The 15,687-nt window shown below is 37.6% G+C and overlaps 1 protein-coding gene across 5 annotated transcripts in view; it reads left to right on the forward strand.

Annotated features, from left to right (window-relative positions):
• Positions 1-15,687, forward strand: part of LOC129768571 (protein groucho-like) — an 81,425-nt gene that overhangs the window by 45,833 nt on the left and 19,905 nt on the right. For all 5 annotated transcript variants that reach the window (XM_055770302.1, XM_055770307.1, XM_055770303.1 and 2 more), the window contains exon 5: positions 3,251-3,295. In XM_055770302.1, the coding sequence (XP_055626277.1) occupies positions 3,251-3,295 (45 nt within the window). The remainder of the gene's footprint in view (positions 1-3,250; positions 3,296-15,687) is intronic.

The following is a 15,687-nucleotide window of genomic DNA, read 5'->3' on the forward strand; positions in this document are numbered from 1 at the left end:
TGTAGATGGATAGTTTAACGTTTTCTGTTTTGATAAAACATAATTTTCATGCTGAAATATCTTTATTTCGTGTTTACACCTTATTTTTAGTCGTATATCGTGTTATCCGCGATTTTCATTATTCGCGGTGACCTAGCCAGACTATTTCGCGGATAATTGGGGTTCTACTGTTTCCAGAAATTATAAAAGATAGTAAGTTGACGTCTTCGACAAAAGTCCATATTTAAATGAGATCTACAACATTGTCGAATATAGTAGTTTTTTCAAAAGAAACATGAAAAAGTTTTTGGGAGAAAAACTTTTTATTTGTAAAAATGTCCATCATCCGATATATGGTTGAGTTGTTGGTTATTGTATGGGTTATTCATATAGTTTGTTTGGACAATTTTAGAAAAAATACATTATTAACAAAAATTAACTTCAATTTTTAAAATAATTTTTTGTCAGTGTATTATTTTTGTATTTTAGGGCTTATAGACGAATTCATGCCAACTCGACTGGCCGTTGGCAGCACTATCTCAGATAGTAGTGAAACGTTGTGGGTGTAAAAGACATGGGTCATTTAAGCAACTTTGCATACTTGAAATATTCGAAAAATAATTAGACCTTTTGGAAAAAGCCGATTTTTTTCCTTAAATTTTTACAAAAATTTATAACTTTAAAAATATGATACCTACTAAATTCATGTCAAAGAATGAATTTTGTTTAAATTTTTACGAAAAAATACCAAAAATTCTTGAAAAAATAAATTGTGCTAAAAAAGTTATTTTAAAAATTAAACTTCATTTTTCTCAAAAACGTATTTTTTTAAAATTCCCAAAAATATATATATGAATAGCCCTTAAAATTCCCAACAAGTTGTCCATACATCGGAAGATGGGAATTTTTACAGGGAAAAGGTTTTTCTAACAACTTTTTTATATTTTCTTTGAAAAAAAAAAACAACTAAAAGTCGAGATAGTGATATAGTGTATTCGCCAAAGTTTTAGATCTTATGAAAATAAGAACTTTTGTCGAAGACGTGAATTTTCTATTTGTTACAGTTTTTGGAATATAAGTCATTTTTGTATGAAGACTCCTGAAAAAAATTAGGTTTTGCTCGTAACATTTTTGTGTTTAAATTCTCACGTTTGACATGTTCTTGACATGTTTCCAAATAGAGAAAAGTTAGCAGAGCATGTAAATTGCGAAAATTTATACATAAAAATGTTACGAATTAAACATTAATAGTATTTTTTCAAAATTTTAAAAGCATATGTTTTCGAGAAAAATGAATTCTAATTTTCAAAATATTTTTTTTTCAATAATTTTTTTTTCCAAAATAATCTTTGATAATTTTTAATGAAAACCAGAGTAATTTCCTACATTTCATCTTTTTGTAGATGTTATAGTTTTTAAATTAAGATTTTTCGAAAACAAGTTCAAAAAACTCAAAATTAAAATAAAAAACTCAAAAAAAATATCAGACCTACAAAATTTTAGTCAAAGAATGGAATGTGGGAAATTATTTTGGTTTTCATTAAGAATTATCAAAAAAAATTTGGAAAAAAAATTTCATTGAAAAAATATTTTGAAAATAAAAATTCATTTTTCTCGAAAACATAAGCTTTTAAAATTCTGAAAGAAATAGATATAAATAGCCCTTAAAATTTCCAACAAGTTTCCAACAAGTTTCCCATACATCGGACGATGGGCACATTTACATAGAAAAAGTTTTTCGAACAACAACTTTTTCATGTTTTTCTTTGAAAAAAAAGCTAATCATGTTCAATTCGTAACATTCTTTTATATAAATTATCGCATTTTAAATGCTCTGCTAACTTTTCTCTATTTAGAAACATATGAAGAACATGTCAAACGTGAGAATTTACACACAAAAATGTTACGAGCAAAACTTTTTTTTTGTTTTCAGGAGTCTTCATACAAAAATGACATATATTCCAAAAACTATAAAAGATAGAAAGTTGATGTCTTCGACAAAAGTTTATATTTTAAAAAGATCTAAAACATTATCGAATACATTACATCGCTATCTTGACTTTAAACAAAATTAGGATTAGTTGTATTTTTTTCAAAGAAAACATGATAAAGTTGTTGTTTGAAAAACTGTTTCCTTAAAAGTGCCCATCTTCCAATGTATGGACGACTTGTTGGAGATTTTAAGAGGTATTCATATATATATTTTTGGGAATTTAAAAAAAACGTTTTCGAGAAAAATGAATTTTATTTTTTTTTTAATTTAAACAATTTATGTAGCAAATTGTTTAAATTTATCCTTTGACATGAATTTTGTAGGTATCATAGTTTTTAAGTTATAAATTTTTGTAAAAAGTTAAGAAAAAAAAATTGGCTTTTTCCAAAAAGTAGTCTAATTATCACTACTATCTGAGATTGTACTGCCAACTCCTAAGACGAGTTGGCCTGAAATTCGTCTATAGTCTGTTAATTGGAAAAAATTAGAATTTTTTCTCAAATTTGTACAAAATTTTCTAACTCAAAAATTTTAAGACCTACGAAATTTTGTCCTTGATCACATAAAATGTACGGAATAATTAAAATTTTTATGAAAAAATATAATATTAGAAAAAAATTACACTGACAATGAATTATTTTAAAAATTGAAATTAATTTTTCTTTGGGCCTTTTTGAAAAGTTTAGTTTTTCAATTTTTTTTTCGAGATTTCAAGTACGCAAAGTTTCTTAAATGACCAATGTCTTCACACCTACAACGTTTCACTGCAATCTGAGACGGTGCTGCCAACTCCTAAGACGGGTTGGCATGAAATTCGTCTAAGATTTCTGAACATAGACATAGAATTTCATTTGACATTTGGCTTGATTTAGCTAAATAGTTTAACACGTTGACCTTTTGGTAGGAAAACGCTGACTGACTGGAACTGACAGTTATAAAATAAGAAAATAAAAATATATATGGTTTGTTTTCGACTGTTTTACTTTCTAGTCCAATTTCTGACTATTTCCTAGTAAACAATATGTATCTTTGGGAGCTGGGACCGACACTGATATTGTGCAAACACTCTTAATGCGAACTGAATGGAAAGCGCAGCAAGAAAAAATTGGGATTCAACGTGTTAAAATACTTACTTTTCACCCACAAACAGCCATGAATAGATGGTTCTATGCTCAAATTCACATATCTCTTTTATTTTGAATTTCTTAATCTTGTACTGTTTGTTATAGTATTGCATAATTGATACTAAAAAAACTTTTTTTCGTGCTCTATTTTCAGTATTACGAGATGTCCTACGGTTTAAACGTGGAAATGCACAAACAGGTAAGTTCAATTCGCTTTTTCGCAGCCATATTAGCTACTTATAGCACTCGTTCTCCGTTTCGGGATGGTCGCATTTAAATTCGCCAGAATGAGATTTCCAGGAAAAGATACCCTCGTCATCGTCGTGTTCCGGGTGTTCTTCCTCAACGTTTCTAACTCATCACATTTGCATAATTATACACGGCGGCAGGGTGGTAGCATTTCGCGTGTGTATGCATTCAATGCTCGCAGTTCTGCCACGCGAAAACAATACCGTAGCGATGCGACCGCGACGCACGCGGAAACATGTCAACGCCGTTGATTGACATCGGTATCACACAGGGCTATTTTGCGGGTAAATCATAATTAAACACAAACTCCCTCAATCCCACGCCGCGCGAGAAGGTTGATGATTTGGTAGGGCTCAAGCTCCTCCACGCTCCAACCGCACACACAAGTCTGCCTACTGCTAGAGTTGCTCAAGATTAGCTGGTGGTGTCTTCCAAGAAGCTGAAAACACAAATGTTACAAACTTCCTCCGCTCCGCGCCGCCTTGCCGCTAATCGCACTATCATATTTCTGCTTCGTTGAACAATGGTCGTCTATGCCTAGACACGGTGCTCTCTTCGTACGGCTCAGTGCGCATCGCCACCACAACATTGGCGTGGTTTAGCTGCTCTTCCCCCCAAGTAATCCGGTTTCGTTCAACACCACATCCACCCCCCCAACCGGTTGAGAAGGAGTACGGAGAGATGGTGTTCAGCCTGTGGTTAGCGAAATTCCATCCTCACACCCACCTCCGCTCGAGATTTGAATTATTACATAATAATCATTATGTTAAATCGCATTAAACTAACATAATAGGTATTTTAATGTAGCATATTACTATTGCCTTCTATTGGATCGGGGCCTGTCTACCGGCATAGCTGCCAATGATTGCGAACGCAGATAGCGAACGGTCGTGTTCTCGGGCGTTTTGAGAGGAGGAAGGTATCTTCGTGTGCTGATGCCATCGAAAGAAAAGGTGGTCTGCGGGGGCGCAGACCCTGTGTTATTATAATCGCGTGTTGAGATTCACCGAGTCGAATTCTACCGTACGAAAAGCGAGCAAGATTCTCGTCTTCTCCTATATTGATTCATTCCAGTTTGCCCATTTTCTATGGGCGAATATCAGTTCTGCACTCTTCCCACTTGAACCCATACTTCGCAGGGTCGTCGGATACACTCGGTCATGAATAATTCATGTCGAGCACGATATTGAAGGTATGTGTGATGCCGGAGGGTGTGGAACCTCTCCGTCAAGACTTTACCGATGCGAAGCGGAGAATACACGCACGGGTGAACCCATGACTCAGCTATTAAATGGTTCCGCACTTTGCTTATCCCCGTGGAATATCTACGCGAGCGCGCAACAACATGATACAGAAGCATTACCAGGGATTGGTACCGAAGGGAATCTGGTTAAGATAATTATTAACATAACCGTCTGGAAGTGTACGCCTCGGCGATGGGGCGGTATCAGGATCAGGTTCGGTTCCTGCTACTCAACGAAGCTGCAATAGGGGGACGGGAAATTCTCACATGCCGCATGATTGATGTACAGGTTCACGTTTGGACCTCGTGCTCGGGGAGTTCCGGAACAGCGTTCAATTTGATGTGAAACAGATTAATTTTCTCTTCACACCCCTAGAAGGTGGAAGGTAGCTGAGGGCGAAAAATTGCACACAGCGCACGATCGAGAATGGGCAGCGGAATACAGCCATAACCGACTTAACGGTCGATTTACCAACCATTATTTAACCGTGGGCACCTTCCGCGAACGACACATACAAAGTATAACATTTTACCGCCGGGCTATCGGATAGAGGGGTTTCTTGTTTCTTGCTACACTTGCCTGGCTTCGCCAACAGCCAGCTAGCGCTCACGTTCTCTTGGGCTTGGGCTTGCTCAACCGAATCGGTCGGACCACGCTCCACGAAAAACTTATTAGATAAATACGGCTCAATCTGAAATATTGAATTACCTCTGGTCTCTCCCAGAGGAATAATCGCACCGCCGCAGCAACACACCACATCATCGAAGGTTTCCATCGTCGGAACCTGCATTCCGAGGGCGGTATAAAGTAAAAAGTAAACAAACAACGACCGTTGACGGAGGGAGCGAGCGAGCGTTGTTGACCATTCTTGGATCGCTTCGCGAAACCGGCTCTGTTTTCGCTGCCAAACATACACATATAATAGACCGCGCCAACAAGCGGGGACCACACTGTTGCCATAAGTTGCATCGCGTAGGGTCAACAGATTAGTTTACAAATTAGAGTGAAGCGATACCTTAGAAGAGAGGGGTACACCAATAATCGCGAGTGGCAGTTGGTGGGACTGGAAGTGAATGTTTAAGCCGATTATTTATACCGCAGTAGTTGGCCGCCACCCGCGTGTTTGACGGATGGAGGAATCGAGAACATGTATTATTATGACTGTTCGCTTCGGCTTTGGTTACTTTTACAAGAGGCTTTTGTGTGCTTCTTTGTGTAAAGAGTATAGTTGCAATTTTCATATTTTTGAAATTTTAATATGTATGTAACATTCTGATTCGTAGTGCTCAAACCGCACACAACACAACACTACGAAATAAGTAATAATGACTGCTGGGTTCAAACCTTTCATCTGAACCCGCCGTCTTTCAAATACTTATCTGCATCTTCAAGTGCGACAGGGCAAAAGCAGTCTGCTGCGTATGAAGCGATCACTACTACTAATGCGCTGCCTTGCGTGAAAATGAGGTTCGAAGTTTTCTGAGGCCGATGAGAGCGATAGAAAACACACATGCCATTGTAGATTGAACAGGTATCTCACTTAGTTATCTACAATATATCGAATACTATCTAAAGAACAAAAACACTCAGATACATCTAAGAGTATTCAAAGATCTTCAACATTCTCAAAAGTACAAATTTTGTAGAGAATCTCATAAGTATTATGAGTAATGAAGTATAGTATAGTATAGTTCTTGATGCATATTAACCCCTTAGTCAAGCTCTTCGATCGATCACGCGTTTCACTAATCTGTTCATCGTCCTCGCGCCCTAGGACTATAATCCATTTGTCTAGATATTCCAAGATCCTGAACAATCCAAACGAATGTAAACAGTAAAAACTTACGACTGTAAAGAATCAGAATCATGAGAACTAATTTCTCTCATATCCGAGTCGTTAGCAGCGTTTCCAATGTTCCAGTCATCCAGTTGAACCCTAAAATCTTTAAGTTTTTTTAAATATTGTCCAGTTTTTTACATGTGTGCAAATTTACAAATTTACAATTATAAATATTATCTCTCCCTCCACCTTCCTATTCCTTGAGCAATTTAATATTTTGACATTTAACGTTCGACCTTGGATCGATCTCGTTTGTGTGTGAAAAATATGGCAACGAAGATGGTCAAAACAAATACTACAGAAATGTAAAAATTCGCGTTTGAAAGAAAAAGAACACAACTACGCGAAACTTAAAAAAAAAATCACTCAAGCATTGGAATGGGTAAAAAATATTTTTGATAAATCATAGTCGATCTTCTCAAAATAAAAAACATTCTTCAGGATCCAGTTTTCTTCCAGTTTCTTTTAAGAGCAATCTTTCAGTTTTTTGACAAATTTTATTGGCAACCGTGGCCGTAAGCATAATTTTGAAACATGCCAGTCGAAATAAATCTGCTCTGAAAACTTTTACCATTTATGAATAAGGAAAAAATAATACTACGAAATATAAAACAAAACTGAAAGCAATGTTGATGATCGTCACACGGGATTATATGTTTGTTCCATCACCCCCAATTTTTTAAATCTACATTTGACAACGCTTAAAAACCAACAACATTGCAGAACAAACAAGCGCGCCCCACTAGACACTATTAAATTCGGCGCTCTGTTTCATTTCATCGAGTTCCACCTTGGATTTCAAGTAGCGAACAACCGCACCGAGATTTGATGTTAACTGTTCGTTGGTAGGAGCAAGAATATTTATCCCCGATAGTCGTTCGATTAATCGATTAATCTTCCTACAGAAATCGATTATTAATCGAACGAATACTGCGCAACAAATAATCGAAGCGAACGAATAATTTACGTCGATTCATCGATACAAAAACATACAAAATCGAAAAAAAAACATAAGGCAGCTGCAGTTTTATCCTGAAAATCAATCATTCTTTGACGCTCCTCTAAACTGGTAAATGAAGGCCAATGCCGTCATTGCCGAATTGAGCTTTGTTTACAAGTTTAGGTGAGCGTAAAAGATAATAATTGATTTTCAGGTGGAATGAACACTTTTTTGATTCCAGAATGCTTTCTAGCAAATGAGAAATATTAGTCTAACTAATTATTTCTCTCGGTGTGACGATTAATCGAATAATCGATTATTTGGGGCGATTAATCGTATGAATTAACAAACTGATGAAAAGTATTCGATTAGCTGATGAACGATTAATTTAAAAAATCGGGGATCACTAAGCAAGACTAAGAGAAAGAGTGTATTATTATAAAAAGATTGCAGAGAGTGAGAGTCTTGAATTATAGAGAGAGTAAATGTTGTATCTTGAAGAGAAACTTGAATCAGAGAGAGGGAGAGAGAGAGTGTCTTGAATTATATAAGCTTAGAGCTCATGTAGTTCATTTGTCTCTAGTCTTAAAAATAGCCAATCTATAAACCTTAAACTTTGGCCAATCGGTTTTTTCCTGGATATTTTGGTTCGGTTTAATCAGATTTTTATTTGCGCTTCATTTATTGAGAAGGTTGGAAAATATTCTGTATTGACAATAAACGCAACTTTTTCATTACATTCTGTGATCTGACTTATTATGGTTCTTCATGACCAATCATTGCTGTGAAATAGTTACACATTCCTAACCTATGTTTTATGAAGCATTTCATATGTAATGAGAAATGTAAAATATTTCTCATATATGTTCTCATTCGATGGTGTATACTCATCTGAAAATCTATTCATCTCTGGATATTTGACTGTGAATATCCTGAGAACGAGATAAAAATAAAAAAGAGTACTTTTGAATATTTTCAACATAATAGATTTTTCTGAAATTATAGAAATTACGGATACCATGCATTATTTCATGGTTGGGTTATTATTTGGTTATTTCAAACAAATATACATCCCGATAGCCACAGCAAATCACAGTTCAACGAATCAACCCAACAAACAGAGTACCCAACAGTTCCACCAACTCCGCTACCAAAGTTACAAAGGTAAAATCGAGAGAGGCATCCAATTTCAGCACTGCGGCGGAATACCCAAGAATATCTGGTGCTAAACCGATATCCATCGTGTCAGCATGATGGTGATACCTAATACGGAACCAAACGGACGAACATTCGAACCGCACGGAACCAAACCAAACCGCAACATGGGAGGAAGTTTCTGCCGAATGAGAATTGAGGGGGTGTAACTTGAGGAGCTCTAAATTTGATAAGAATTCCTAGCAGGAGAAGAGGAGGGATAGAGGGGAGGATCTAGCAACTCAATCCACCCTTTACTGTCGTTCGTATCGGACAGACCACATGGCTTTTGTTGTTGCTGCTGCTGCTACTACCCGTTTTCGCTCCTGGTTCAACCAAAACATTTATTATGTATGTGTGCCAAGGGCTCTAGGGGGTCATCCGAGGTTGGAGAAACGCTCTACTGCTCCCCAACTCAACTGAGTTGTGCCATCAAGCGAAGACCGCTCGCCACAATCCTCGGGACCATCAGCCACCAGCCAAAGCCATTCTTCTCCGTACACCAGCAGCAACAACGACAGCATTTTGTGTGCACACATAAAGTGGTTTTCGGTATTTTCCATCCGACATCCTGCCATCTAGGTCCCCCCCCCCTCATTCCCTTGCTGAGATCGAAACTCGCCCGAAACCTCATCGTCTACAACCGATCCCTGACCGGCGCTGCTTCTGCTGCAGCTGGTGCTGGAAAATATAAAATAGTTGAATCATTGGTTTCACTGGTTTGAGTAACTATGTAGAACGCCACAATTCTGCGGTTTCCTCGGCCGCATCATATAGGATACAAATATACCACGAGACCATTGCTGTGGCTAGTTCGTTTCCCTTTCCCGTGCCCCTGCCCGTACAGCTGGGGCGAACACTGAGGACCATCTTCTGCTATCAACAGAAGCACACCCACTCACACACAAACTTCGCTCATCCCTCCAGTCTCGCCTCTCCGCCTCTGCTACAGCTTAGTTTGTTGGGTATCAAATGACTCATCTTATTTGCTTCTGCTCTTCCTTCTGTTCAGTCTCCGGTATCCGGGTGAACTTCCTGTCTCGTGCAAATTGTGTTCTCTGTGTGATACTTTCACCCCATGACCACCGCCGCCACCCCACCCAATTTTATCTTTTTTTTCCTCCAATAGCTTCTACGGCCCGTTTTAATCTCACTCTCCTCTACAACACAGAAACATTTTGTTATACCAATCCAAAAGTTGCACTTGTCTAAGATGACTTTCGAACCCCGAGTCCGGCACTGTTTTGATTTGATCCGTTGTTGCAATGGTTGCATTTTGATCAGGGGCACTTATTAGAGAGTGAAGCTGCCGTCGGATGGTGTTCAAATCGGAGCATCATGTTTCAGTTTGGCTCTTGCGTAACCACGTTTGCAAATGTAAGAATTAACAGTTATGATGTGATGACCGCTTAAGGGGAAACATTGTTGCGATTCCACTCGCGTCTCATCGAACGCAAAATTATCCGGCAAGACCGCTCACATTCCACTCCGCCGACGGAACGAGCAAATCATACCAAATCAATTTCCATATTTCTCAACAAATCGTTGCACGCGAAGCTCTGTGGGCGCAAATCAGCTTCCCAGCCAGAGCGAATGTTGTCGGGGCAGCGGGCGGCTGTTATTATCCTGATGTAATAAATTTGTGCCTATTTAAGACTCAATCAGCGGAATCGACAGTGGCGATTTGCTGCGCGCCACGCTAAAGAGAGGGATGCTCGCAACCGCAGCTTGCCAAAGTTCGATGCAAAGCGGCGCGCGGCTTCTGTAATACGGCTGCTAAAAGGAGGCAAAAACTTATCTTCGCCAAGTAGTCGATCGCTTTGTTACGGTGGCTGCGCGCGCTCTATTGACTATTATTACCGTAAATGAGGTTCCCTCCTGGTTTCTCTCTCCACCACTCCTTGAGATAATGCCCTCTGATTATGGTTAATGGCGGGTGCGCAGCGAAAGAAAGAGGCTCCGAGACCGACCACAACCGACCAACCGATCTCTCGATGGAAGACCATTTTCAGCGCTGCTACATTACCGGCTCCCCAAGAGAAGCAGCAGTCACAGCATCAACAGCAGCAACGAGGCGGTCGAGAGATTTATCTCCCGTGCCCAAAGAGGAGCGGAGACCGTTAGTGTGACTGTTTTTATTACTCGCCGTGGATGTGATTAGACGGAATTACTGTCACACACATGACGACGGCCCCCTGAAGGCGCGCGCACGGCGTTTCGCGTTGAATGTAATTAATTTCAGCTCGTTCTTCGGTGCAATAGATTTTCTGTTCTGTAATAGACTGCTACCGATTAGTTGGTTGGTTGGACGGGAAAGCTGGTAACTACTAATTGGATTGGGACTGTATTACCAGCGGGAAGAAAACCGGCGAACTGCGAACAGATCTAATGTTTATTTGAGTGGTAAGAAAAAAACATGTCTTTGCTGAATATCGAATGAATTTGTTTGAACTTAATGGTTATATCGACTGAGGTATTTACTCCGCAGGGAGAGTAAGTTCCACATGCTCATTTTCACTATTTCCGGAGGAATACTGCTTCCTACTGGAAATCTACTTTTTTACTATTTTTATGCAACATTATCGGTTTCCGAAAGTCTCTCTACGAAAATTTAAAAATTCAAGAGATTTTGTTGTAATTTCCAAAAAAGAAACATATACCCTATGATCAGAAGTACCGGGAATTTTAAAATAAAACAAGAATTTCAGGCAAAATTATTTAGTCTCCTTCAAAATTTGATTCATCTGAAGCAACACACATCTGTCAACGCTTGACCCAGTCCTCCATGCATCCCTGGTAGGTCGACGAAGGAATGGCCTGTAGTTCCCTCGTCGTATTCTCTTTGATTTATTCGTTTCACTGGAATCTGTTTCTTCGAAGTGGCAACTTCAACTTGGAGAACAAAAAATGTTCCAAGGGGCCATATCAGGTGAATACGGTGCTTGCTCGATGGGATTTACTACATGTTTGGTCAAATAATTCAGTACAATTCGGGCTCGGTGTGATGGCGCGTTAACATCATGCAAAATCCAAGAATTGCATGCACGGTACGTTTAATTGAAAAAAAAACCCGGTACTTCCCGGTGTAAACATCAGAAACACGATTATTTTTGACGTAGGATTATTTCTTTTGGGAACCTATGCGGGCATGAATTAACCCATTAACCCATTTAATATTTTTTCACGAAAGCCATTAGCGTTAAAGAAACTTCAAGGTTTAATCGAATGTGTGATATTTTATGAAAGTTTACATATTTGTGTATTGCATTAGGTTTGGGTCGGACAGAGAGGTTGAGGTTCCGCTTGATCTGGCCTGGGCACTCTTTTTGTCATTGCTGCGGCTTCCTGCGGCTATTCGAAATCAAAATAGAGACACCATCCATGTTTGAAGAAGACATTTTTAATGCCTTTAGACAGAGATCAAAATGCTCGCCGATTTGAGACGAAAAACATCCATTTTCACCCACAGAGAAACATAGCTGAAAATATAGGAGGCGAGAGAATATTATACGCTCACTTCGATTCTCGCGAGAAACGCAGAGCCGATTTTTATTTGAGTGAGTTATGATTGCCGAAAAATGGTCTCGTTTTCAGTGACTCCTTGATGCCGATAATGGTTTTTCACTTCTTTAGTACAGCTGAAAACATGCTGCAATATTGGGTTTCATCGTGAAGTGAACATGAGATGGATTAATATTTGTACAATTCACATGCTGTCCAAATGCAGATCGTTTGGACGCTGCTCTAACAGACTAATGTTGGTAAAGTTAGCTTTGATTTTTCGCTCCATATTTTCAGTACCAAATGAGAGACGAAAAAGCATTCTCGTTGAACTTCCGAGATAGAGATTTTCGACATCTCTTTCTCTCTGGAAAAGAATTTTCGGTGAAAAGGAAGAGACGGAAATTTCAACAATACGCAGTTCATCGAAAACTAGATTGATTGAATGAATATTTATCGCGCAGCCGAGCGAGAATTTCGATCTCTGCCTTTAGATAACAGGTGTAATTTTGAATAGATTAGATTCCTCATTAGGGCACTCATGTTTAGACTTATAATTTTTTTTAAATAACTAAAAAGGTCTAAGACATGACCGCATTGTTGACGTAGGACTATAAAATTATTACCAACAAGAATATACATTATAGAAATTGAGGAATAAACTTTTTAGTACAAATATTTGATAACACTGATAGAAGCCAGTGATTGGATACCTGCATGCAAATGATTCGCGCAGCAGTAAAAAATCAATTTGAGCAAATCGTCAAATCAACTACCAGCATTAACGTGTACTGTTGATTGCTCGCTATCTAGAGTGGCATTGAAACACTGAACTTATTGAAAATTCAAGTAGTTTTTCAGTATTTCCAAATATGTGTCAAATAGTTAAAAGAAATAAATAAACAAATAAAATATCCAACGCTTCCACAAACACCCAAAACAAGAAATAATTTACAAATTTGGATATGCGGTAACAAAAAATCAGAATTTGTTGTGGGGTTTCGTCGGAGATGATAGGAACAAATTTTCAACTTCAGTTTTTCACCGAAGAATACAAATCTTACTGCTGGAAAAACTTTATTCAAACCTGACTTGACGGCACTGCATTTGCCGCTACTTTCTTCTGAAAGCAATGCCCGAATTCAATAAAATTCAATCGATCGAAAAAGTCACCACTCTGCAACCACAGGCGATTTTATATTTGTTCCACCATTATCTACATCTGATTAAGCATAGAATGAACAATGCTCACCTATGATTTAATCATACTCAAACACTCTCCTCCTAACAGTACGAATGAACCGATGATTCGTGGTGTTTTGTAGAAGCAGATGAAAATGGTTCATTGATGATTCATTTGGTTTCGCCAGAACAATACACAAGCTGACCATGTGTCACAATTTGTTTCCTTAAAAAAAAAAAATTCGATGCCAAATGTCTTAAAATTGCTCTGGGACTTTGCCAAAAAAACTAAGTCCCAGAGTACCGATTTTTGACAAAAAATTTTTTTTCGAGATGTCACTAGATCTCGACAATTCATGCCATTTTAAGACATTTGGCATCAAAAATTTTTTTTTCGAAAACCACGATTTCATTTACTCCCCCCCTTGGGTCATTTTTCGATTTTCAAAAAACTCAAACTTTGACCGCTTTGCGTCCGATTGAGCTGAAATTTGGCATAGGGTGTTTTTTGAGGTGCTGAACATTTTGTATAGGGTAACTTTTTGAAATTTCGGGTCGATTTTTTCCCATACATTCATGGGCAGCCTAACGTACAGTGAAAGCACTCTATAGCGACATCGCAAGGGACCGTCGTTATAGAGAATTCACGCTATAAAGAACTGTCGTTATAAAGAGAGAAACGCTATCTATAGATGATTATTCAAGTACTGTTTCTATCATGTCTGACAAAATTGCTCATAAATTGCATAAATTGTCGTCAAAAGTCACGTAGTTTGCAAAACAAAAATTTCGATTATTCCATATATGATATTTAAATAAATTAACCGTTTATAACAAAACCTTCAAAAAAATCAAAACCTTGTTCAGTGAGCGCTTCAAAATTCCAGCTTTGACGAAGCAAATAACAATAGTGGGTTGTTTGACATGATTTTGTCACACATAAGGTAACATACAAATACACTGTAGAAGGTTGACATTCAACAATTCATCTTTTTCTATCGCTTTCAGTAGGTTCTTAACTAATTTGTTGCGGTAGTGCAGTTTCAATGTAATAATTATTCCAATATCAAAGCTCATTTTAGGAGGAAAATATTGCGGTCTGCTATTTCTCAATTTTTGTTGGTTATTTGAATGGTTAGGACAATTATAAATAAACAAAATGATACAAAATAAACAAAATGAACAATCCGCTGCTCGCTTTGAATGATTCTTGTTCTAGTTTCGCTGCTGTTCATTTTATGATATGGGGAAATATGTAATCTCCTGCTGGCAAATAACAGTTTTTTCTAAAACATCACCTGAACCGAGCGAGTTTTTTGTGTTGTAGCGAAAACTGACGAAACCTGTAATTTTTTTGGATTTTGGTATACTAAACATCAGCAGTTAAAACCATATTCTTACCTTTTCACGAATTTGGTTCTTATTTCTAATTATGGATGAAATCGTTTTTCATTGGATAATGTTTTGTTTTTAATGCCCTTTTCAAGTTTTTCAACGATATCCAACTTATTTTAAATGTCAAAAATTTTCCTGCCTTTTAATTCACTTCGGTTTTTTTTTAAGTTCAATGCAATTTTTTTTTCTTGTACAGGCTTTTTATACAACAATGCTTCAATTCATTTGTTTCAATAAGCTCTCTTTATTTTTTATAAGTTTACAAGTTTTCATGTGTGTGTTTTGAAAGCTGAGCTGAGCATCACGTTGTAATTTTAAATTTCTCTGTTTTTGTAGAATATCCGAAAATTCATATTAGTTGAGCACGAACAAATGATAAATGTTCACAAAACATAACATAGACTTTTTTCGTTCATAGTCATATCATAAGCCCAATTCAGCTAATTATTATAGCACTGTGAATGAATGGAGTGGCACTGAAAATTGTCACATTAGAGAATAATATGTTTGAGGGGTAAAGTGTCGCTACAGAGAATGGTCGTTATAGAGAAATGTCGCAATAAAGAAGAGAATTTCTATGCGATTTTGAAGGGACCTTTGGACATGTCGTTATAGAGAGATTTGTCGCTATAAAGACTGTCCTCATAGAGAGCTTTGACTGTAACTTTTATTTCAGCACGAATGCAACTACAATTTTGACAGGAATTTAATTGCGTTAATGTATTTTTAATGACAAAATGCAAATCCGGTTTATTTTGAATGTAACTCAGAGTTTTACAGTTCCCTTTCTTTTCGGCGATTGCTTAATACAAATATCGATGCAAAAAAAACTTTTTTGCATCGTGCACATTGCACGTACACGCGATATTTTCCCAACCCCGAATACCCGAATCTTCACTAACCAAGTCAGATCACAAACGGAGTTGAAAAGTTCGCTATCCTTTTTGCGCGTTTCACCACCAAACAGAGAAAGAAAAAAAGGAACACTTCCATGAAAGTTGCACTTCTGCTGTTTGTGCCCCCGGAGGTTCAGCGGTGCGCTGATG

Source organism: Toxorhynchites rutilus, chromosome 2 (genome assembly GCF_029784135.1).
Source record: "Toxorhynchites rutilus septentrionalis strain SRP chromosome 2, ASM2978413v1, whole genome shotgun sequence".
NCBI lineage: Eukaryota > Metazoa > Arthropoda > Insecta > Diptera > Culicidae > Toxorhynchites > Toxorhynchites rutilus.